This window comes from Desmodus rotundus, chromosome 1, assembly GCF_022682495.2.
Source record: "Desmodus rotundus isolate HL8 chromosome 1, HLdesRot8A.1, whole genome shotgun sequence".
In the NCBI taxonomy this organism is placed as follows: Eukaryota; Metazoa; Chordata; class Mammalia; order Chiroptera; family Phyllostomidae; genus Desmodus; species Desmodus rotundus.
Genome location: NC_071387.1, coordinates 118,749,694 through 118,773,533, shown reverse-complemented (window position 1 = coordinate 118,773,533; position 23,840 = coordinate 118,749,694). Strand labels below are relative to the sequence as shown.

The window sequence follows — 23,840 nt, the reverse complement described above, 5'->3', positions numbered from 1 at the left end:
GCCGTTCCCCACCTGTCTGGCCTGACTTTGGCAACACAGGGTGCAGAAGATGATGAACATGGCTTCCCAGCATCCTCTGTTCTCTTTCAGACAAAGGCCCCAACGAGGACCTGCGGCCCGAGGAAAGGCCTGTGGAGGGTGAGGCGCTGACCACCTCCCACATTTCACCCCACCACCCCATCTCTACTGCCCTCCCCTGCCCCTCATATCCCTTTATCTCCAACACCCTTTGGGGGGTGGGAATCCTGTGGGCTGCCGGAGGTGGGAGGTTTGCAGGCTTGTTTTCTAGAACCAGGAGGTACCTGGTCAGAGGTACAGCAGCTCTTTCTGGTAAGGGAAATTGTAAGACTGTCTTTTTTTGTTTGTATACACACCGTGCTTCTTCCCACAAAGATCTTAAGGGTGAGGTCTGAGCCTAGTCTACGGGAGCAAGTAGAATTGAGGCTTAAAAGCATAAAATTGGCTTTGTCTCCTTCAGACATGCTCATTCTCAGGAACACACCTCATTCCCTTCCCACTGAGATCAAGAGTAGGCCAGAAGGGAGATCGAGGTGAAGACGGACCTGTTTCATCTCAGGAGTCTGCCCCTGAAATGGAGTGAGCAGGTGTCAGAGCAGAGAAGCGTCATTTCCCCAAACCCAGCCTGGCTCAGAACCACAAAGTGTTAACAAAAGCCCACTGCCACCTGGTGGCAGCATACTCAATTTGCAGGCTCAGTGTTTCCTCACTAGTTGAGTAACTTGCTGAGCTGGTCTGGAGTGACACTTACCTAGAAAGGCCCATAATCATTCTTAGGCCACAAAACCTTTCAGATCTCCACTCAGGCCTGGTGATGCCCTAGACTGGATTTCACGAGCAGGTATTTGAGTCCAGGAATTGCGGGCCTGTCTGGGGGTGCCATTTCAGAGGGAAGAGGTTACCTGCCACGACCATCCCGGCCTTCCCCATTCCAAGGTCCCTCCACAGGATCATTTTGGTGCCAGCAGAGCTGGGACATGAGCTGAGAAGCACGGTGCTGCCGCCACTGGGGAGGCTCAGCAGGCTGCTTCTTACCTTTCAGACAGCCATGGGGATGTGATCCGGCCCCTGCGGAAGCAGGTGGAGCTGCTCTTCAACACAAGATACGGTGAGCAGGGACCTGGACAGGGTCGGCCCGCCCTTCAGCTGGCCTGTGTGCGGAGGGACTTTGGGCCCAGCCCCCCATCCCAGCTGCTCCCTGCACAGGAACAAGGTGGAGGAGGGGAGGGAGGGACTGGGACCCATTGAGAGAGGGAAGGGACCCAGGGAGACTGAGGCACTGCCAGAAAACCCCACCCTCTGAAACACAGCAACACCTGGCCTCCTCGGTCAGCATGCTCATGCTCCCTCACATCTGCCTCCGCCTCGGGCTGGAGAGGCCATTCACCCCGCTGTACGAACTGCCCCCGTCCTCAGGGACACCCCTGTTCAGGGTCCTCAGAGGACTCATACATAGCAAGAAATTTCCTACTAGAAGAACCAGGAGACAGGGCGGGGAAGTAGGGTAGAAAGCTATCCTTTATCAAGCGCCTGTGGTTTGCCAGGCTCTGGATAAGTGCATCACACAGTTCTCTCATCCCACCCCACAGAATCCCTGTACCCTAATACTCCTTTCACACATGAGGAAAACGAGGCCTGGTGAAGGGACAGGGTTTCTCTGAGGCCCCACAGCTAATGGGTGACAGTGCCTAGGCTGGACCTCAGATCTGTCCTCTTCCCAAAGGGTAGTGTTGGGCCACACAGCGTTTTGGGGTTCTTTAGGGTGGCAGGGGACCTCTGGAGGGCCTTTCTGGCAACTCAGGGTTGGACACCTGGTCCTGGGTGGAGCCAGCGCTAGGTCTCACCAGCCGTCGGTGGTCTCTCCGGCGCTGCCTGGCTGTGAGGGCACAGAGTGAGCATGAGTCTGGGATTCACGGACCTCTGCTCTGGGGCCCTGGGACCTGAAATGAGTCCCATCCCCTCTGAGCTCCGGGTCTCTTCACTGAGACTGGGTAACGGTAGTCACATCTCCGGAAGGTCGGGAAGGTTCAACTAAGTGCAGATTCTGAAAGGGATCTGGCACCTGTGGCTGCCCCCCCTCCCCCCTGCAGACTTGGGAGGTGGGAGTTGAGGCTGGTGGCCCCACAGCTCTGGGTGGCCCTATAGCAGCCGTGTCTCCGCAGCCAAGGCCATTGGCATCTCGGAGCCTGTCAAGGTGCCCTACTCCAAGTTCCTGATGTACCCCGAGGAGCTGTTTGTGGTGGGGCTGCCTGAAGGCATCTCCCTCCGCAGGCCCAACTGCTTCGGGATTGCCAAGCTCCGGAAGATCCTGGAGGCCAGCAACAGCATCCAGTTCGTCATTAAGAGGTAAGGGCAGGAGCCGCACCAAAATGCCGACTTCTCTGAAGGTTAGGGTAGGCTTTTCCTTGTTTTTCTTTTTAAAGAGTGCAGTGTTAATCAGGGTGCAGGCACAGCCGAGCGGGCATCAGGTCACCCAGGTCTGCCAGACCCAGGGCAGCCAGCCTGACACGGAATGGGGCTGTGTCTGCTGGCTTGCTCTCCTGGACTGTTCTGAGTGTCCTCTGGGCAGCCGTGTTGGGATCCTGGGCCAGGGGTCACCAGGACACTGCTGAGGGCAATGCCTATTACCCCAGGATTAGAAAAGATGGCTGTGACATTTCCAGGTCCTTTTGTTCCCTCGGGCATCTCAGTTTCATCAGCAAGGGCCCCAGGGGAACTTGTGTGCCCAGCTCAAATGTAAAGTCCCTCTGGAGGAGGTGGGGACGGCTATTACTTTTTCAAAGGAGGGGAAGGACGTGGGGTGACCTGTTTGTGTTTCCTGCTTCTGCGTGTTACTGGTATGTCTTGTAAATTTCGGTTTGGTTTGGTTGAAAGTGGCAAGAAAAAGGAGACTCTAAGGGTGTGATCCCCGTAGATTAGTAGATGGTCCCCAAGTTGGGAAACTCACAGTATTCTTCACACCTGGAGTGGCAGGCTGGTGACGGAGCATGGGACAGGGAGCTCACCCATGGAACCTGGTTTGCATCAGGAGAAGTTAGGGAAGGTGGTGCTTCAGGAGATGAAAGTAGTGGACACCTGGTTCTTCCTTCAACAAATACACCTGGAGTGCCAACCATGTGCCAGGCTGAAATACTACAGCAAATGCCATCGAGTCCTGCCCTTGAGTTGGCTGATCTCAGTGAATAAAATGACATTATAATGTCAAGTAGAGATAAGTGCTGTAATGCAGGGTAAGGGGGCAAAGAAGGGTAGGGAGGAACGAAGCGAAGAAGCATGTCAGTATCTGCTGGAAGAGTGTTCAGGCAGCAGGAACAGCAGGTGCAAAGGCCCTGAGGCAGAGACATGCTTGTGTGTGTGAAGACTAGCAGGGCACAGTGTGGCTGGTGCACAGTGAGCGAGGGAAGAGTGGTGAGTGGTGAGGCCCAAAGTGTCTTGGGCTGGTTTAGAGTTTGGATTTGATTTCAAACTTAATGAGAACTCACAGGAAGGTTTTGAGGAGAGTAACATGATCTGGTCTATTTTTTATTTTTAACTTTCCAGCTGTGAGGCAGAGGAGACTTGGGCGGGGGGAGGGGGGGTACGGGCAGGGGAAGAAGCAGAGACCAGCAAGGAGGCTTTACTCTGGCCCCAGGGGACTGGGCAGAGCTTGGACTGGGTGAGGGTAGGGGAATGTGGAAAGTGGTCAGATTCAGGAACAATTTTGGAGAATTTGCTGACATATTAGATGTGGGTGTGAGAGCAGTACAGGCCTGAAGGACTCAAAGGGTGCAGGCTCGGCTCCCGGGCTGGTGGTGGTGTGTTTGCTGAGTTGGAGACCATGGGGTTGGAGGCCGCAGTCGAGAGTCGGGTCTGACGTGTGTTGGGTTTGAGATGCGTCCGGCCATCCAGGGAGGGACAGCAGCTGGATGGTGGGAGTCCCAGGCCTGATGCTCAGCAGAGAGGTCAGGGTGGGGACAGAACATTGGGAGCTGTTGGCATCCGGGAAACATGTAGCAAGCGGGACAGTGTGCCACATTCATCCCTCAAACCCAGCACCTGGGCAGCTTGAAGTAGAAGCAAAGTCTGTGGTAGATCCTTGTGAACTTTCTCTCCCCTGGGCCCCCTTTGTTGGCAGCCCTCGGCCCCAGCAGCCGCTGACCCGTGGGCCATTACTGTTACCATGTTGTCTTTTCTAGGACGTCACGTGGATGGAATGACACAGTGTGTAGCCTTTGGTGTCTGGCTTCTTTCGCTTAGCTTTTGAGATTCATCCATGTGGTTGCCTGGATGAGGAGTTCATTTCTTTAAAAATATAGCAGTTTTGAGAAGTGAATTTAACTAGTTCCAGTTTCTGAAAGCCAAGTGACGAAAGTGATTCAAGGAGGAGAGCGATCAAGCTTGCCGAGTGCCGTAGGTGGGGCGCGCAACTGCAGACAAGTCGGGGTTATCGGAAGGGGTGATTGGAGGACAGAGATGGACATCTGAGTATCTTTCTTTTCTTATTCCTCGTTTTTCAAATGAGCAAAAATACTATGGGGACTATTAAGTGAAAAATAACCACTTCTCACTTTTAAAAAGGATGCATTTTAGAGGTGACATAAATGCTTTAGAATTAGATAGAAGTGTGGTAACATAAATAACTTTGTGAATAGCCTAAAAACCACTGGTTGGCATGCTTTAAAAGTGGACTTTATGGTTATGTGAAATACATCTTATATATGTAAGTATGTACATGTGAATTTTAGTTTGCCGGGGCTGCCATAACAAAGGACTGCAGGCTGGACGGCTTAAACAACAAATTTATTTCTGTTGGTTCTGGAGGCTCGAAGTTCAAGATCAGGGTGTTGGCAGGTTTAGTTTCTCCTGAGGCTTCTCTCCTTGGCTCACAGATGGCCGCCTCCTTGCTGTGTCTTCAAATGGCCTTTTGTCTGTGCGCATGCGCCCCTGGTGTCTCTCTCTGTGTGACCTCGTCACCTCTCGTAAGGACGCCAGCAGGTGGATTAGGGCCCATCCTACTGTCCTCATTTAAATTTAATCAACTCTTTAAAGGCCCTGTTTTCCAATACAGTCACGTTCTGGAGCACTGGGAGTTAGGGCTTCAACATGAAATCTGGGGGAATACAATTCAGCTTATAAAAATGTGTTTATATAAACGAGAAATTATCACCTGCAGGAGACATCACTAGTTGATTGACGCTCTGCGTGTGAACCTGACCTCCACATCCTTGGAAACAATACTCCAGACAACCAGTACCTGCTAATTAGAGTTGACACAAAATCAAATTAAACTTTCTAAACCTTTGGTCAAAAAACATTAACCCAGATTCTTGAACTTATGCAAAATGTTTGTATTCTTTTGTGCATTTTTCTGGAGAGGGGGTTCCTTGCTGTCATCAAATTCTCCAGTTAAAAAACGCTGAGGAAATTTAAAGCCACAGGTGGATTCTCACAGGTGGGAGGCTGATGTCCAGGGAAGCAGTTGTGGAAGGTTCTGTCTGCATGAAGTGCTTCGGTACAGTTCTGACACGGACCGCCCAGAGGGAGCAGATCCCACAGGTTCGGGACACGGACGCCAGCAAGAACGCCCCCACTGCAGACGCCAGCCCCAAGTCCAAGGGGCCTATCACGGATACGAATCAGGACCAGCCAACTGAAGAGACACAAAGGCTGAGGTCTGGGAGGGCACTGGACACAGAGATTCACGCCCCATCCCATGAAATCAGGGCACACGTCACTCCCAGCACACCGATTTGTTCACTGCGGGCAGCCCCACCGAGCTCCGGTGTTCACGGTGTTCATCGGGAGGCATTAGGCAGGCTGGGTTGGGTTATTGGACATGTGATTGAACCCGTTCTCCAGCCTCTCCTCTCCCTAAAAGCCAGGAGGTCGCGCTGATGTCAGGTGACCCAAAGCCCAGTCCTCCAATCACATGGCTGCTCCTCCTGCATCCTGAACCAACTCAGTACAAACATAGGTGTGATGGTACAGGAGGCTCACCATCAGTGACAAAGACACTCCTGTCATTGGAGAAATTTTGAAGATTTATAGTTTCTCTCCCAGGAACCGGGGACAAAGACCGGACAGACTGGCACAGCACTGAGCCCAAATACCCCATTTTCAGTGCGACCTTGTTCAGCTAGAGCAGGGCTGTCTGGGCGGGGCGGGGGTCTAGGACCTGTGGCAGCCTGAGGGCCCGGGGAGGCAGGCTGGCCAGAGGAGCGCATGGTGGAATGGGGCAGGAAAGAGAACCGCTCCTTCAGACCTCCCGAAGGGAAGGGTGCTGGACCAGGGTCTAGTGTGAGGACGTGTTTGTGCTGAGGCTGCCCACACGGGTGATGGCTCTCCACCACAGAGGTGGCCAAGCAGCGACACAGAGGCCAAAGGCCAGACTCGGGGCATTCTGCCCCCCAGTCAGGCAGCCAGAGGATGAGGACTGGAGGCATGTCCTGGCAGCAGGATCTGGGCATAAGCTCATTGCCTGGCACGGGGCTGGGCTTCCGGGGCCGGAGAGAGAGGAGGCACAGCCCTGCCTTGGCCCATAGTCTCAGGAGCTGGAAAAGGCCTCAGACTGCATCCAGAGCCCCCCGCCACCACTCCCTCTCCCCCTTCTCCTGGGGAAACTGAGGCTCGGGCAGTGGAATGATGTCCCCACAGTCCTCTGGGAGTGGCAGGAATTGAGCAGGACTCCTGGATCCCAGGCCAAGCACCTTCCACAGTCCTGCCTCCTCTCCTCAAACTTGGATGTGACGCCCTGTTCCCCTCTCTTTGAGCCAGGACAGAAAACAGAGGTCTGGCTGGGGGGAGGGTACCCCTCAGCTGGAGAGGCTGCGGGTGAGCATGAGAGGGGCACTTAATTTGAACTCTGCCCCATGAGCTGCATGGTCTTGGGCATGTCCCTCACCTCACCGATGCCTCAGTCTCCTCGTCCTGAGAGTGAGAAGATGGAGGCAATACCTACTTCAAGGACATTGGCAGGTTACCTCATGTCTGGGAAAGGCCTTGCGGCGTCTGTGTAGATACAGATGTTAGGGGAAGCTGGGCTGGTCCCCGAGCCCCCGACCCCAAAGTGAAATGGCAGCTCTCAGGTGTCAGCCAGAAACCTCGGGCCTTCCTCGTGCCTCCAAGACTGGTGCCGCACAGTCATCCCCGACAGCCTCTACACTTAAAACCAGCTCTGTGGGGAGCCCCCCAGACCACGGGCTCTGACGCTGGACTGTGGCAGTCACACCGCGTCCTGGAACTGAGAGTGAGGGTGTCAGCCCCACCGGGCCAGGACTGGGCTAGTCTCACTCCCAGCTGAATCTTCAGAGTCCAGCGCAGTCCCCCCACCCTGCCGATCTCACGTATGGGTCAGCAGGACAGCTGGGGGTGGGGCAGGGGCCCCAGACCTGGACTGTCCAGAGGCAGATGGCCCATTGCACAGATGCATAGACTGAGGCCCGGGGGGTTGGGGCGCTGTGCAGTATGAGGAGGTTTGGAGGGACCCTGGTGATAGCCCCACTTGTATTTTCCAGGCCCGAGCTGCTCACCGAAGGAGTCAAAGAGCCCATCACAGACAGCCAAGGTACCCTGCACAGGGTCATGGGCTAAGGTGCGGGCTGGGTGTGGGAGGGGTCCCAGGCCTCTGCCACCACCCATCCTTCTGCTTCCTCTGTCCTCCTCTGGCGTTCCCCCACTGCCCTCTGCATCCTGTTCACCCCCACCTTTGTCCCTGGGTCTCAGGAGCTAGCTGCCTGCTCACCCTGGCTTCTCTCCCCCCGCCCCCAGAGAGGGATTCCGGGGACCCTTTTGTGGACGAGAGCCTGAAGAGACAGGGCTTCCAAGGTAAGGTTGCAGCTCAGGATGGGGTCCACAGTCCCAGCGCCACAACCTTGACCTGGCCAGGCTGGGGTGGGGCTGGCCACAACCTCAGGGCCTGGGGGACTGGGTGAGGTGGGTTAGCAGCAGGGACAGGGCTGTAGCCTGCCAGCTCCAAGAGGCTCCACAGGGGCTTTGGGGGTGGGGTGGGGGTTCCACAGAGTACAGGAGCCGCCCACTGTCCATGTGGGGAGTCAGCTGACCTGCCTGCCTGCTGCATACTAGGCGGTCAGCCTTGCTCTTACGGCTCTCAAAGCAGAGGCCCGCCCAGAGGTCTCTGGGGCAAGCAGGGCTCTCTGGAGAAGGGGAACTGCAGCGGGTCCAGGACGGGAGAGGAGGAAGTGAGTGTGCGGGGAGACAAGGAGGAAAACTTAAGTGAAGGCATGGAGTGTGGGCCACAGCTGAGAAACAGAAGCAGGACAGGCCAGGCTCTAAGGGGGCAGCTCCCCTTCCATCCCTGGGGGGTGCAGTGTCGCTGGCAGCTTCCTGGTTGGGATTAAGTGTAGCCTCAGTGAGGGGTGGGGAACAACCCTCGGGGTGCCTGCAGGGGGCGGCCCTGGGAGTGGCTGTGAGTGAATGGGCCCCTGGCGGTCACTGTGGCTGTGAGGAGAAAATGGGTCAGGGAGACCTGTGGCAGGAAGGGGGTAGGGGAGCCCCAAGAGAAAGGACCCAGATCCCAGAGGGGTGGTTGCTCACTGTCAAGTCTCTCCCTCCTTCCCGGGCAGCTGGGACTTCTGTGATGAGAGAAGTTGAGTCTCTCACCGCACCCCAAGGCTCCTCACGTCCAGTCCTCTTACATGACTAGGGTCCTCAGCACCCCCTACCAAACCACCCTGAGATCTACTGCCTCACCTCTCTCTTCCCACAAGGCAGTACCAGGCTGTAGTCTCCCTGGGGACAGGGACCCATCTGGGGTCCCCCTGGCACATGCTGGCATACGGGCTCCTTAACCAACACCCTCCGGGTGGGCGAGTGACCTCTGGGAGCTGCTAGGCCGGCTCCCTGCCTCTCTGGGGGATGCCCAGCCATCTGAGCCCCTGTCTCCCCTGCTCCGAGCCCACCATGGCGCAGGAACCGGTCCTCTCCACGGTGTCTGTCACCTCCAGGGCTTATTGATCGCTGTGGTGGTGGTTTTCAAATGTCAACAATTAACTTAATTTCCACCTGGTTGCTGTTGTCACAACAGCGTGCGTCCTTCCGGAAAAACATGTCTCTGTCAAGATATTAGCTCTGAAGGACCTGAGGGGCCCACTCCAAGGGTCTGATAATTGCCAGAGAAGGAGGTCCCCATAATTAGAAAATCATATTCCTTAAAATTCACTAAGTGCCTTTTAATTTAACAGTCCAAATCCATAATTGTTTTTCACTTTGCAGAGAATTATGACACCAGACTCTCCCGGATCGACATCGCCAACACGCTGAGGGAGCAAGTCCAGGACCTGTTCAATAAGAAATACGGTGAGGCCCGGGCGCCTGGGTGGAGGGAAGCCGGCAGGGTTGGAAGCGAGGCAGGAGCTTCCCAGGTCCATCGTGGTCTCCTCTGGGAAACCCTTTCACCCCCTGACAAATATCTCTGGAGCACTTAACTACGTGCCAGGCACTGGAGATACAGCAGTGAAGAAAACACGCAGTCCCTGCCCTCCTGGGCCCCATAGCTCAGTGAGGAGAGACACTCAGCAACGACACACAGACTCTAATAACAGTGAGGAATTGTTCCACAGTCATGCAGGAAAAAAGCAGGCTACTCAAGAGAGAATAACTTGGGTGCTTACCTTAACTTGGGGACCAAGGCAGGCCTCTTTAAAGAAAGAGCTGAAGGATAGTTAAGGAGTTAATTGAGCAGACTGTGAAAGAAGGACATCCCGGCTGAGGTAATGGGCGTGTGCAAAGGCCCTGAGGCTTTTCCCGAGACAGGGAGAAAGCTGAAGTGTGGAGGTCGGGGGAGGAAGGACCCCATGGAGCTGGCCAGGAAACAGGATCATCCATGTTATCAGCCTTGTATTTTGTTGGGAAGAGCCAAGTGACTGGAGCCACTTGGTACTTTTGAAGTATCTTCCTGGATGGGGCTCTGGCTGGTGTGGCTCAGTGGCTCAGCCTGCACACCAAAAGGTCACTGGTTCAATTCCCAGTTGGGGCACGTGCCTGGGTTGCAGGCCAGGTCCCCAGTTGGGGGCGTGCGAGGGGAAACCAGTCAATGTTTCTCTTGCATATCAATGTTTCTGTCCCTCTCTTTCTCCTTCCCTCCTCTCTCTCTAAAAATAAATAAATAAAATATTTTAAAAAAAGAAAGTGCACGGGTGCAGGAGGATGAGGATGGGTGGTGGGAGACCAGCTCAGAGGTTGGAGTGGTAGGTAGGCCGTGTGTGCTCTTGGGCGGGGCCCTGGCCTCAGTCTGGGAGGAAAGTGGGTGGAGTCGAGGTGTGCTGGGGAGAATCCCTGGTGCTAAATTATCAGGGAGGAGGGAGGAAAACAGAGGCCTCCAGCTGAGTTCTTACTGGAGGAAAACAAGCTAGACTCATTTAAGATGCTTTTTGGTCTCAAGTAACTGAAACTGGCTTGAACAATAAAGGTTAATGGGCTTATGATTCGGTTACTATGACTACAGAAGAGCTCACCCCACAATGTGATGACCTAAAATAACAATGACCATTTATTTTGTCGTGGTGTCAGTGAGTCGCCTCACTCAGGGTATCCCCCGAGGGTGCCAGCAGAAGGAGACTGAGGCTGGGATCCCCTGGACGGCTTCCTGACTCACTTGTTGGATCCCTGGGCTTGGGCTGGGGAGACTGCTGGAGCTGGACCCGCTGGGCCCCTTGGGCACCTCTCCTGATTTCTATGAAATTCCTCCACTTGGGCTTTCCAGCATAGTAACTCCAGGGTAGCTAGATTCCTACTTGTAAGTCAGGGCTCCTGAGGCATGTGTCCTGAAAGAGAGAGCCAGCTGGGAGCTGTTTGCCTGTTATGACCCAGCCCCAGAAGTCACGCCGTGTCACCTCTGTTGTACTGTACTGGTTGGGTCAGTCACAAAGTCCCATTCCCAGTTCTCTGTGTGGGAGTATAGATGTTACACTGTAAGAGGAGCATGTGGGATGGGAGAAAAGTCAGTGCAGCTATCTTTAGACAGTACAATCAGCCATAGCCCATAGCATGGTAAGTCCAGCAATAGGCTGGCCTTCAGGGTCAGCTGGATCCAGCAGCCCAGGAATGTCTTTGGTATCTTTCCACAGTATTAGCATCCTCTCAGGCTGGCTTCCTGCTTGTTGGCAGAATGGCCGCAGCAGGTCCAGACACCCCATCTGTACACTCTGGAAGAAGGGACAGGGCTGGTTCTTCCACTGGCTTTCTCAAGGGAGCCAGATTATTTCTTCCCCAGAATTTGTTGAGCTCTCTCCTTGTTTCTCATTGGTCCCTGTTGAGTATGCTGTGCATTCCTTACTCAGTCCCTGTGGCAGGGAAATGCCACATGCTCATTGGGTTACCTGGACCTGTCACCGTGATGGGGGGGAGGGGTAGAGCACATGGCACACCAGGGACAAGGGGGCAGGCATCTAAACTGTCAGCCAGAGATAAGGGGGAGCACGGTCACTGAAGGGGGCAGTCGGGGGAGAGGTACTGGGTTCCGTTTGGGACACGTGGAGTTAGAGGAGTGAATGGAGACGAAGTCTGCTATTCAGAAAGGGATCTGGATTGGAACCAGAACTTAGGTCGTGGGAATAGAGGAGACACCCCAGGGGGTGCAGAGGGGACAAAAGAGGACCCAGACTGAAGGCCAAGAGGGCTGTGTTCAGAGGCCAGGCCCAGGAGGAGGAGGAGTGGCCGGAATGAGGGGAAACTAGGAAACGTGGGCTTGTGGACACTGAGGAGAAGGCTTCCAGGAGGAGACAGTGGTCATCCGTGGTGGATTTTGCCAAAAGAGTACAAGTGTCCACAGGGTTTGCGACACCGAAGCCGTCGGTCGATCGTGGCAAGAGCTGTTCTGGAGGCGAGAGGAGGAGTGGAAAAGGCAGTGTTCCCATTCAGGGATTATGGGTATAAATTTTCCTTTCTGTCTGAGTTTTTCCGTTTCAGAAAGGATCTGTGCAATAATAGCACATAAACTAGTGTGCAAAAAAAAAAATCAAGATAAAGAATTAAAAACCGAACGAAATCATAGAGACAGAAGGTAGATTAGTGGTTGCCAGGGCATGGGGCGGGAGGGCGGGAGGAGCGTCTGCTAATGGGCACAGGATTTCTTTTTGCAGTGATGAAAATGTTCTGGAATTAGATTGGAGAGATAATTTCACAGCCTTGTGAACATATTAAAAAACCACTGGATTATACACTTGAAAATGGTCAATTTCACAGTACGAGAATTACATCTCAATTCATAGGCTGAGGCGATGGCACGGACCCAGGGGTGACGTGAAGACGCAGAAATCCTGTTCTTGGTAGAGGCAGGGCCCACGGCAGGCTCCGAGTTTCCTAGGAGTCGAGTGAAAAGGGGAATGAGGCAGGTTTTACCATTCCCAGTGTCCCATGAGGTGAACATGACTTTATCGCATGAAAGAGCTCAGCTGTTCTTTCTAGTGCAAGACATGCGGAGATTTCGGCAGCATTTCTTCATAAAAGGGTGTCCTATGACACTGAGGATGATGCTGTCAACCAGCCCCTAAGGGGGTTGCAGTGAGCTCAGCCCTCTGTCCAGGTGGGTCTCCCGTGGTGGGCCCCGTGTAAGTCCCGGAGAGCCGTGAATGTTCAAGTCGGCCTCACAGCACCCAGGGCTGTGCACCGGTCCTTGGTTCTGTGGGCAGGAGCCATGGGAGGGCCAGCCAGGCAGTGCCTCTGGGGTGGCCGCTGACAGCAAGCTCCAGGCCTCATCTGAGAGTGGGGTGGCAGTGGCCACCACCCCTCAGGACTGCCACTAGGCCAGCTGTGAGATAAGTATGGTCACTGGGGTGGGCGTGCTACAGCTCTGCACAGAGGCTTGGTGACAGGAATGAGACCAATGCCCCTCTGTGGAAAGAGGGCCTTGAGGTGTGAGCTGCCCCTTGGCTGGGCTCCAGCTGCCTTCCTTACACCCAAATACAGTCTGCCCTCTCAGGCCAGGCCGGTCCCCAACCAGAGTGGGGTAGAACCCTGGGGCTGACGGAGGGTCGGGCACTGTAGGAAGGGCCAGCTGTGCCCATAAGGTTAAGATCGGCTTTCAAAAACTCAGACTAGGATGCTGAGAAACATCAGCCACTGTCCTCTCCCCAGCAGCCATGGCCACACGTCCCCTGCTGACTCCTCAGCCCAGCCCAGCAGACACACACACCTGACCCCCTAGGGCCCCAGCACGACACACCCCCTAACTCTGCCCCACTGATTAGGCCTTTCCTTGGTACCACGTGGCAGATTTCTCTTTCACACTTGTACACAGAACACCTGACACCCTCCACGTCCACACACCAGCCCTGCCCCTGGCTCCTAATGACAATTCCTCTGCGTCATCCACAGGGGAAGCCTTGGGCATCAAGTACCCGGTCCAGGTCCCCTACAAGCGCATCAAGAGTAACCCCGGCTCGGTGATCATCGAGGGGCTACCCCCCGGCATCCCATTCCGAAAGCCCTGCACCTTTGGCTCCCAAAACCTGGAGAGGATCCTCGCAGTGGCTGACAAGATCAAGTTCACAGTCACCAGGTACTTGGGGGAAGCGGAAGGGTGAGGAGGCAAGACTGGCATGGGTGGCAGCTTGCACCAGGAGACCCTTGGCCTTTCCTTCAGTCAGTCCTGCCCTCCCTGCAGGACAATACAGCTGTCCCAGTGCCTTCCTGGGTCCTGGGGGTTGGAGGGAGGACTGCAGGCCAGTCGGGGTGCAGAAGGCCCCACAGAGATGAGACCAGCCACCACACCATAGCACCATAGCAGGGGTGGCTTCGTGGGCACCTTCTACCTGCCCACAGCACCCGTACACTGCACTCCTGGCACCCTGGGAAAGGCGTTAGGCCCACTTCAGAGGGGAAGAAATGGAGACTAGTTGTTTTTCCAAGGTCACAGAGCCAGCCAGGGCAGAGCCAGCAGGAGGCCCACAGGTCACCAGCCATCTTGTTACAATGGCAGATTCCAACGTAGTAGGTCTTGAATGTGCCCCAGATGTTTCTGATGAGCTCCCAGGCCCTCCCCCTGACAATCCCTCTCTGTTTCTCTTCCAGGCCTTTCCAAGGACTCATCCCAAAGCCTGGTAAGAGTCATCGGCTAGGGACGAGGGGTGCTGCTTGGCATGGGGGGCCGGCCATGCTGGGGGCCAGAGGCTGGAGCCAGGCTTACCTTGGGATACAGGCTGCGGGCCCCTGAAGCAGGAGCCAGGCTGCGACCCTTCTGTTCTCCTCACCTGGGCACCACCCCAGGAGGCAGGAGGAAGGCCAGGCTGGAACCTGGGCCAGAGAAAGGGGTGGGGGCAGCACCAGTGACTGCTCAGCTTCACCAGCCAGAGTTCTGGAGGAGGGGGATATGTCTGTGCCCCCGTCTCCTGATGAAGAGGCCTGGCTGCCTTTGGTGAGCAGATGAGGTTATTAGTGGGTTGGTTTCTAACCTTGGGGGGAGGTCTGCATAGGGACCCAAGAGCATGGCCATAGACGTATGGGGTGTCCACCCAGTCTTAGATGGTCAAATGCCTCCCCGGCCCCCTTTCCCGGCATCCGTCCCCCTCTATCACCTCCACGGCCTGTGTCCTGGCCCTCCCACACCATGAGTGGGGCGACACAGCCACCTGGTGAGCAGTAGGGCTGGCCAGGGCCTGTGTATGGAGACAGGGAGCCCTGCCATCTCACCCCTGCCCCATGCCCACCCCAGACGCCTGTGCCCTTGGGGAGGCTGTGCCAATGAGCTGGGAACGGGTGGACGTCACAGCATGCCCAGATCGGAGGAAGCCCGCAGTACAGGAATCTGATTCCACAGTCCCGGCACATTGCGTGTCACCCACCCCGAGCCCTGCTCCCTGGAGCTGTTCACTCCCTGTGCCCAGGCCTGGCTTGGCGGGCTTCTGGGCGAGGCTTCCTGAAGGGTGTAGTGATGTAGCTGATGTCGGGCCTCAGAGGAAGGCCTGACTTGGAGAGGGGAGGGGAGGAGAGGAAGGTGTTTGGTGGGTAAGCAGCAGGGGTCCAAGGCCCACCTCAGCGGTGTTTTCCCAGAGCTCTCAGAGGTGTGGAAACAACGGGATAATGTCTGCAAGGTGGAGATGGTGGAAGTAGCAACAAAATGCATCCGTGGTGGCCCATGCCAAAAGATTATTGGGTGTCAGACCCGCTGCGTGTGGGTTCATTTTACAGATGTTTCCGAGGCCCTCCTAGGGCCAGCGGCGTTCTAGACACTAGGGTTACAGCAGTGAGCACAGAGGAGGTATCGCATTCGCTCCTCGGACCTGGGAGACAGGCCTGAGAGCCCTATGCACTCAGGGGAACAGAGGCTCAGGGGTTCAGCGTTGTGCAGTGTACCCACATCACACAGCTGGCAGGTGGCCTTAAGGCGGAACCAGGGGGCCCCTGATTCAGACAACCACAGTCCAAGTGAGTGCTTTCCCGAGAAGCTGGGCACACCCCAGGCCTATGGCCCTGCACAGCTCCCTTCTCATTGGCCCAGGGATCCCCGGAACACCTGCCCTGGTACCGCCAGCCCGTCCCCCAGGCTGCCTGGCCCTCTGTAGACCTGTCTTCCTCCAGGACCAGAGGCTGGCAGCCTGTGGTGCACTCGCCTGGCCCCAGGGCTGGTAGACATCCCCTGTCTGTGCCGACTTGGCTTTCAGCCTAAGTTGGTGTTGGTGTTGGTGCTGGGCCCGATCCCACGAGCAGCAGCAGGAAGTGTGGCCAGGCCTTGCTCTGCTAATGGCAAATTGAAAGGCAGCCCCTCGGCCTCTCCTCTGCTCCCCCTGTGCTCCCCTGCCCCTTCTCCCTGGATGGGAGGGTCCCCTTGGAAGACTGAAAAAGGGTATGGGCATTTTGAATGAGTTTGGAAAGCAGCAAAGTGAAGGTCACATAAGACACCTGATGTGTGCTGGGCTGTAAGTTCAGTGCTTTGCACTGTCACCTTTTCCTGTCCCATCTTTATGGAGTCAGGAACTTTAGTGACTTACCTGCAATGCCCCATCTGTAGCAAAGGAACTGTTGGCTCCAAAGCCTGGCTCCCCACATTCTGTCAGGGAGGCCCATGGATTATGGGCAGGTCGTATGGAGTGTCAACCTTTAGAGAGAAACACTTGGGTCCTGGCTGGTGTGGCTCATGGATTGAGTGCTGGCCTACAAACCAAAAGGTCGCAGGTTCGATTCCCAGTCAGAGCACATATCTGGGTTTCAGGCCAGGCCCCCGGTTGAGGGCGTGTGAGCGGCACCTATATCTCTCACCCATCCACCTTTCTCTCCCTCTCTTTCTTGCTCCCTTCCTCTCTCTAAAAATAAATGAATAAAAATCTTTTAGAAAGAGAGAAACACTTGGAGTAGAGGGTCAGCCAGCCGGCTTCACACAGACTGTAGAGTTCCTGGGTTCTTCTGAGGCTGACCTCTTTCACTGACCGGGGCTTACCCTCCAACTAAGAAGGCTCGGCAGCTCATTTTGCTGTTTAAATAGCTTCTTGAATCTGAGCCATCACCCCACAGTCTCTCTGCCAGTCTGCCTGCCCACCCACCCAGTGGCCTTCCCTTTACCTCCTCTGTGTACAGAGACAGGCCTTGGAAGTGCTTTCTCTTCCCACATGATGTGGGAGAGGATGGCAGGCTGCCTGGAAGAGGAAGTGGAAAAGTGGCCCTGGCCCCAGCCCTTGGGGATGGAACTGCCAGCACCTTTCCAGGTATTGGCACCCATACCGGCTGGCAGCCTGGGATGACCAGCAGACTGGCTTGCAGGCCAGCTCCAGGCCAACTCGTGCCACTTGTCATGCTGGTCTGGGAAGGTGTCCAGGCTCACAGGAGCCTCCGAGGGTTCACTAGAGGTCACTGAGTGCAGTTTCTTCCCCAGAAAGGGCTGTTCCAAAGCTTCCATGAGAAAATCAGTGAGCCTGATATCGGCCAGCATCTGGGGGTGATGTTGGAACAGGAGCTCAGGTCTCTGGGGTAGATGGAATGTTAGCAGGTGTCCTGGGCACATGGAGGGTAGCCGATGGTCTCTGGGCAGCACGCAGGCTGTGGGAAAGCATAGGCTAGTGCTCAGAGAGACCCAGTTCAAATCCCTGCACCCCTCTTACCAGCCATGTGACTGGGCTCACTATTTCACATTCTTCTTGAGCCTACACTTCCTCGTCTGTTAGGTGGAGATAGGCGTACCTGCTTCCCCAGGTGAGCTGCATTGGACAGTGGTGGGCAAGCTCCAGAGGACAGCTTCACCCTGCTGCCCTGGGGCACTTTGTCCTGACACTCGAGTGAGCTATTTGTAAAGCCTTCAGCCCTGGACCACCTGTGGGAAGTGCTCAGCCAATGGCGGGCGGGGGGTGGTTATTGTTATTCCTGAGGCTCTGGAAGACTTTCTGGAGGAGGTGACATTGAACTGGGCCTTGGAGGTGCAGAACAGAGTGTGGTTCGGGCACAGGGTGCAGAAGTGTTTGGGGGACATGGCTGGGGCACCAGTAGGGGTGGGCCCATGCGGCCAGGAGGGCATAGTGGGCCATGACAAAGAGGCATCCTTTTCCCAGCCCAGTGGGGACTTCGAGACTTTTTCCTTTCTTTTTTGTTCTCTGAAAATATGGAGTGGGCTTTAGTCCGCACCTCAGAGGTGTAAGACATGAACTTTTTGTTTTAGTCTTCTAAAATGGAACTAGATTTCTACCTCCATTACACAGTGGCAGAAACTTAATCTGAGTCCATTTAGGATCCCCTCTTCCCTGGACTTGTGTCCAAGTCCCAGAGGGTTTCATAGTGCCAAAAAATTAGGGGGATGGGTCCCATCAGGTCTTAAATGTCCTGTGTCCACACTGGCACCCAGAAGACATCCATGGACCACTGTCCACTCAGGTGATTGGAGAGTTGCTCCTTGTTCCTACCCATGGAAGCCCCCCGCCCAGGCCTGGAACCTTCCAGGAAGCCCACCTTCGCAGCTACTACCATGCTGCAGGGTGTGGAACGTGAGCTGACTGGTGCTTGGGGAAGCCTGGTCAGGGGGAGTGTGGAACGAAGGTACCAGGGGGTGGGGCTTGGGAAAGAGGGGAACTTCCCTGGGTAGGGGAGGGACCCTTTTAAGGATGGCACTCAGATTTTCTGGGTCATTTATTGAAGGCTCCCATGAAAGCCTTTCCGCACAGAACCCTCCCGAGAAGGTGAATCATAAAGGAGGCGGCTATGCTTTGAAGATAACTCGGTCATTAAATCTGGGGCTTTCACAGTGCAGCCTGGAATGGTGGGCTGGCCCGGAGTGGGGCGAGGGTACAGCCGTTCCTGGGCCACTTTTAGCCAAAGAGATGACCCTAGAAGGCTTTTAGTGTTGTCCCAACTGGGTACACATTTGTGCTCAGGCCTCAGTTTCCCCCCTGGTGTCTGGTAGCCTTTCCAGCTCATGCTGAGTGGAGGCAGGCGCCTTGCTAGAGAGGAAGACAGGCTTGGATTAGCCTTAGAGGACAGTGGGAGGGATCTCAGGCCTCCAGTCAGGGGAACTGTGGGCCAGGGGCTTCACAGGATCCCTGGGGAATGGGTATTCAGGCTGGAGGAGCCTGGGAATGATAGAGCCAGGCCCCCCACTTGTACTAGAGTGAGCTCCAGCCCTAACTTCAAGGGGCCAAGGTAACCCAGACCTGACCCAGGGGCCTGAGCCATGGAGGCCTGCAGAGGTGCACACCATTGGTAGCTTCTTGACACCTAGCTGAGCTGTCCCCACCTCACCCGCCTGCCTGCAGTAGCCCTGAGGTAAAGGCGGGAGACTAGGCCGGGGGCCAGACAGGTGGGTAGCTGGGGACAGCAGCGGACGTCTTTGCTCTCCAAGCCCCAGGTACCCATCCGGCTCTCAGGAACAAATAGGCCCTGGGAGCCCCTAGTCACCCCTGCCCCCGACAAGCAGGCACACAGAGCATGGCTGTGGGAGAGGCCCCGGGTGAGTGTGGCAGCACCCTCTGCACTCAGGTCAGGGCAACCTCTCCCCAAACCCCTCGGGGCCGGCGCCTCAAACACCTGGGACAGCCAAGGAAGCTGTTCAGGATGGATCAGGAAGAAGCAGGGGTGACTAAGGAAGGAGCAGGCCTCTGCCCAGGTAGCAGGTGTAGTAATAGCCACAGAACATTCTAGTAGGTCATAAAAACCTAAAGGGAATCACAAATACATGCCCATGGTGACAATTTTGAAAAAAAACAGAAATCTGACTGCCCAGATAGATGTTTTTGTGGTGATATGTTTCTTCCAGATTTTTCCACAGGCTTATTAATTCTGCATTTCGTTATTGTTCTTTCCGTAAAATTTACATATGGCCCTGGCTGGTGTGGCTCAGTGAATAATTGAGTGCCAGCCTGCGAACCAAATCCAGCCTGGTCGCCAGTTGGATTCCCAGTCAGGGCACAAGCCTGGATTGCGGGCCAGGTCCCCAGTAGGGGGTGCACAAGAAGCAACCACACATTGATGTTTCTCCCTCTCTTTCTCCTTCCCTTCCCCTCTCTAAAAAAAAAATAAATAAATAACTTGAAAAAATTTTACTTACACACGAACTTAAAACACAAGCATTTCCCCGTGTCTTTGAAGTGCTTTATAGTATTTCCTCATCAGGCAGCCTCATAGTTGTATAACTGCCCTATATCCCAACTCTGGACATTTGGGCAACTCACACTGTGCACACCTAATATCCACATCACGCTTATGATTTGCCAACTACGAAGACTTCCCGTACCAGCACATGTGATCCCCCCCAATAACCTTTCTTACAGGGAGAAACTGAGACTCTGAGATGTTAAGGGACTTGTTAAGGTCACTCAGCCTGTGCTCATGCTCCCCTCCCACCCTCCTCAAAACTCCCCCAACCTTTCATCCGCACTGGGTACCTCTTTGCTGCCCCCTTCTGGCTGCCAGCATCTATAACATTGGTCCTCCTTAATCTAACCCCTCAGGCTCCTAATCCTTTGGGTCCACTTATTTGTCCAACAGAAAATGTACTGAGTGCCTCCTCTGTGTCTAGCGAGATACAGGAATACAGAAATCACCCCCTTCATGGTGCCATATTCTAATGAGGGAAATAGATGACATAAGAAGAAATAGTATATTCCACAGTGAGCAGTGCCATGCAGACAAATACTGATATAACAGACAGGACTATCATTTGAGAGAACAACATACAGAGTTATGGACTGAAAGGAGTGAGGGTAGAAGCCAAGTAGAACTCCAGGTGAGAACATCTGGGGGGCTGGGGGAGGGGGGTGGTCAGTGCAAAAGCCCGCGGGCCCTGGACATATTCTGAAAGTAGAGCCGACTAGATTGCTGATATGGTGGATGCGGGGTGTGAGAAAAAGACGGCACTGGGGGAGGAACAAACTTTCCTCTGCCCTCAACATTCTTCTGGCTGTTCTAATAATTAGACATGAGGCATATTAGCAAGAGAATAAAACCAAATTTAGTATGTGCATTTGGAGGGGAATGCTACATATGGAAGATGTGAGAGTCAGGCCCCACGAGCAGGAGAGGGTCAGAGATAGAAAAGGGGAAAGAAGTACCCAAGACGTCCCTAGCTCAGGATGAGGCCCTGCGCCTTGGGGGCTTTAAAGAGTCCTTGCAGGATGGTAAGAGCAGACGTTTAGGAAATACAAGTCTGCCCTGCCCCGTAGACGGGTCAAAAGCAAGTATTGTAGTTGCCTTTAGCTCGGTCAGAACAATCTGCATGCCACAGAGGCATGTCTAGGGCTGACTCATTTTGAACCCCCACAACGTCAAGATTTTGTCCTGAGCAGCTGGAGAGAGAGAGGGCAGGGTCTGAGTGGTAGGCAAGTGTGACCCCCACGTGGACAGGCAGGTCAGGCAGCTGGATCCACGAAGCAGGGAGGGTCCCCCTAGGCACAGGCAGTCGGGAGCCATTCTGTTTTGGAGTTAAGGAACTAGATCACAGTGAGGATGAGGGCAGTCCTGGGAGGGGTCCGAGGACAAGCCCTGGGGCCCTCTGGCCTGAAGGTGGATCACCTGGAGGGTGTGGCGCCCTGGAAGCCAGGTGAGATGCTGTGGAAGGAGAGTGATCAGCACTGGAGGCCTGAAACAGAACTGGGGCGTTGAGCTGCCCAGAGGTCCCAGGAGGCCTGGTGAAGAGTAGGTTCAGGTGGGGTGGAAACATTTTTGGAGCAGTGGGCTCAGGAAAGAAGAGAAATGGACTCACCAGGGACAGATGAACTTTTAGGGGCAGAAAAGAGATGAAGAGGGTGTTAGAGGGGGGAATAGCAATAGCATAATGTTAGAGAAATGAGTGGTTTAGTGAGCGGGTAGGGAAAACGGCAAGAGGAGGGGTATGCCCCCAAGAACCAGGACAGACAGAGGGAGTGCTGAGAGCTTGTGCAAGAGCCCCTCTGCTACTCCTTAGAGGGGGGCGGGAAGGGTGACCGGAGCCGGGGGCCATAGGTCCCAGTGTGGGTAAAAGATTGGAGGTGAGGGCTGGAGAGATGGAAAGGGACTGAGAAGGGTGCATAATGTGGACACCATGGAAGGGCCACTGCTGTTGATGACCAAAAGGTTAGATGTGGCAGGAGGGAGGAGAGGAGGTTGAAGCAGAACGCCAGGGGCATGCAGGTCTTGTTTGCAAGCACGTTGTACATTGATTCCCAGGGAACGTGAGGGAGCGGTGTTGGCTTCCTCAGCCGCTGCCACTGCTGCTGTGTGAATTCACTGCCACCTGCAGGCAAAGACCACCCTTCTCCTCCCTCAGGAGAACCAGCTGCATCTGGGGGTCCGGGCAAGCTCCCCAGGAAGCTGGGGAAATCCAGACTGGGTGTGGCACCACAAAGGTAGGGAGCCACGAAATGAGCACAGCCAACCCTTGCTGAGCCCAAGGCCTGCCAGGCCCTGGGCCTTTCACACAAGCCTGTGAGCGCAGTGCTGTCCTCATTCCCATTGTGCAGCTGAGCACACTGAGGCTGAAAAAGGCAAAGTCACATAGTTAGCACGGGGCCAACGTCATACCCAGGTCTGTGCTGTTCTGGTGCCTGAGCAGGGGGTGTTGGGCAGTAGAGGAAGAGGGGCCAGAATCATAAAAAGGCCTTGACCCAAGCCCTGGTGACTCATGCTTTTTTTTTTTTTTTTTTTTTTTTTTTTGTAGTCTGGCCTGATGGGATCCAATATGCATGGTCCTCTGGTTACCGTGGTAACCACATTTACACCCACCTTAGGTGGATTGCAGAAGGCAGACTTATGCAATGAAGCTAGGCTTTGGGCTTCAGGACCCAGAGATGGGTGGAGTTAGGATCTAGAGGTAGCAGCAGAGTGTGAGGAGGGAGGGAGGGTGGAAGGTTCTGGAAGGGTGATTGTAGTACCCGTGCTCAAGGCTTGATCCGAAGCCCTGTGAGACATCCAGCAGCAAATGTGAAGTTTGTGGGTCTTGAGTGGAGCTTAGAGCCGACAGCACGGTGATGGGGCAGGGCACGGTCTGTATGTAGGTAGCAGAGGAGAGCCCGGGGTAGAGCCCGGAGTGCAGCGACCTCCAAGGGACCTTGAAGGAAAAGAGCCTGTGAAGGAGCAGAGGAAGGTGGAACCCAAGGAAAGGAAGTGGAGGAATTTGTGCGTAAGATGAGCAAGTCTGGCGTGGCGGGCTGCTGTTTGCAATTTGGGAGAGCTGAGTCCTTCTAGGCAACAAAAGAGGGATCAAAAAAAAATAAAGGACATTCTAGAACTATCTTCAAATAGTGGTGGCTTTGGGCCCTGGCTGGTGTGGCTCGATTGGCTGGAGTGTCGCCCTGTAACTGAAAGGTCACAGGTTCGATTCTCAATCAGGGCACATGCCTAGGTTACAGGTTTGGTCCCTGGTCTGGACATACATGGGAGGTGACCTGTCAATGCCTCTTTCTAAATTGATGTTTCTCTCTCCCTTCCTCTCTCTCTAAAAGTAATGGGGGAAATAATGTCCTCAGGTGAGGATTTTTTAAAAAATACCTTAGAAGGTAGGGAATCCCCTGTTACTGGAAGGAGGCATTTGAGCTGAAGTTACATGTGCATTCACGAAAGAGGCCGCTTCCCACAGTGCGCACTGCAGGAGAGGAGGGAAGAACTCTCCCAGATGCAGCTGCCTTTGGTTGGTGCATCACCCACCTGCCTGGGGAGACTGGGAAGAGGAGCCCAGGCCTTTCAGAACCAGGGAAGTTGCAGAGGGAGAGGCCTCCCCCCCACCCCCCAATCACAAACCGAATTACTTCCCTTTGCTGCTCAGCTCCAAGCTTCCCCACAGCTCCTCTGGTTTGGGAACCAAAGGATAACCAGAGTTCCAGGCCCAACCACCTTGCCCCAGCTTCCTCTCCTTTTGGTTCCCCCGACCCTAGCCCTGTAGCCCTCCCTGCCAGCGTGAAGGAACTCTGGAGTAAGCAGTCAGGCTCCCTCCTCACCCTAGAGCAGGAGTTCCGGGCCCCAGAGACACAGCAGAGCTGCCGACTTCCGGTCTGACTCCAGCAAGTCAGGTTTGCCTGCCTGGGCTCCGGTTCACCTACTAGTAGGATGCAAAAAGTCACACACCAGGGCCATCCTGGAGCGCACAGCCAAGGCAAGGAGGAGAGGAGTGAATGGCCTGTCCAGAGCAGGAGGTGGCAAGGCGGAGAGGCCGGCCAGGCCGGAGCGTGGAGGGCCTGGAAGGCCTGGCTTTGTGGTATGGACTAGACCCTGCAGACGCGGCCTTGGCAAGCTCTTCCACTGATGTCCCCGGAGCCAGCGCCTGAGCACCCACCCCTGTGGGCCAGGGCTGAAGTTCTTGGCTGGCCCCGGCTTTACTAGGAAGTCTTCACATGGTCTATTTCATAAATTCTATTTTAGTTTTAATTTCAGGAACTGCAGTGCATGTTAAATTACACTCTGCTGAGGAAAATAGGTAATTCTACTTCACTCACTTCACACCC

The 23,840-nt window shown here is 54.9% G+C and overlaps 1 protein-coding gene across 5 annotated transcripts in view; it reads left to right on the top strand.

Moving 5' to 3' along the window:
- Positions 1–23,840, top strand: part of GTF2IRD1 (GTF2I repeat domain containing 1) — a 103,687-nt gene that overhangs the window by 60,071 nt on the left and 19,776 nt on the right. For 4 of the 5 annotated variants that reach the window (XM_053929988.2, XM_053929967.2, XM_053929946.2 and 1 more), the window contains exons 15-22: positions 91–138; positions 1,061–1,126; positions 2,181–2,364; positions 7,512–7,561; positions 7,765–7,821; positions 9,229–9,312; positions 13,330–13,513; positions 14,026–14,054. In XM_053929988.2, coding sequence (XP_053785963.1) covers positions 91–138; positions 1,061–1,126; positions 2,181–2,364; positions 7,512–7,561; positions 7,765–7,821; positions 9,229–9,312; positions 13,330–13,513; positions 14,026–14,054 — 702 coding nt within the window. The remainder of the gene's footprint in view (positions 1–90; positions 139–1,060; positions 1,127–2,180; positions 2,365–7,511; positions 7,562–7,764; positions 7,822–9,228; positions 9,313–13,329; positions 13,514–14,025; positions 14,055–23,840) is intronic. The other variant, XM_053929978.2, reaches the window with a different exon arrangement.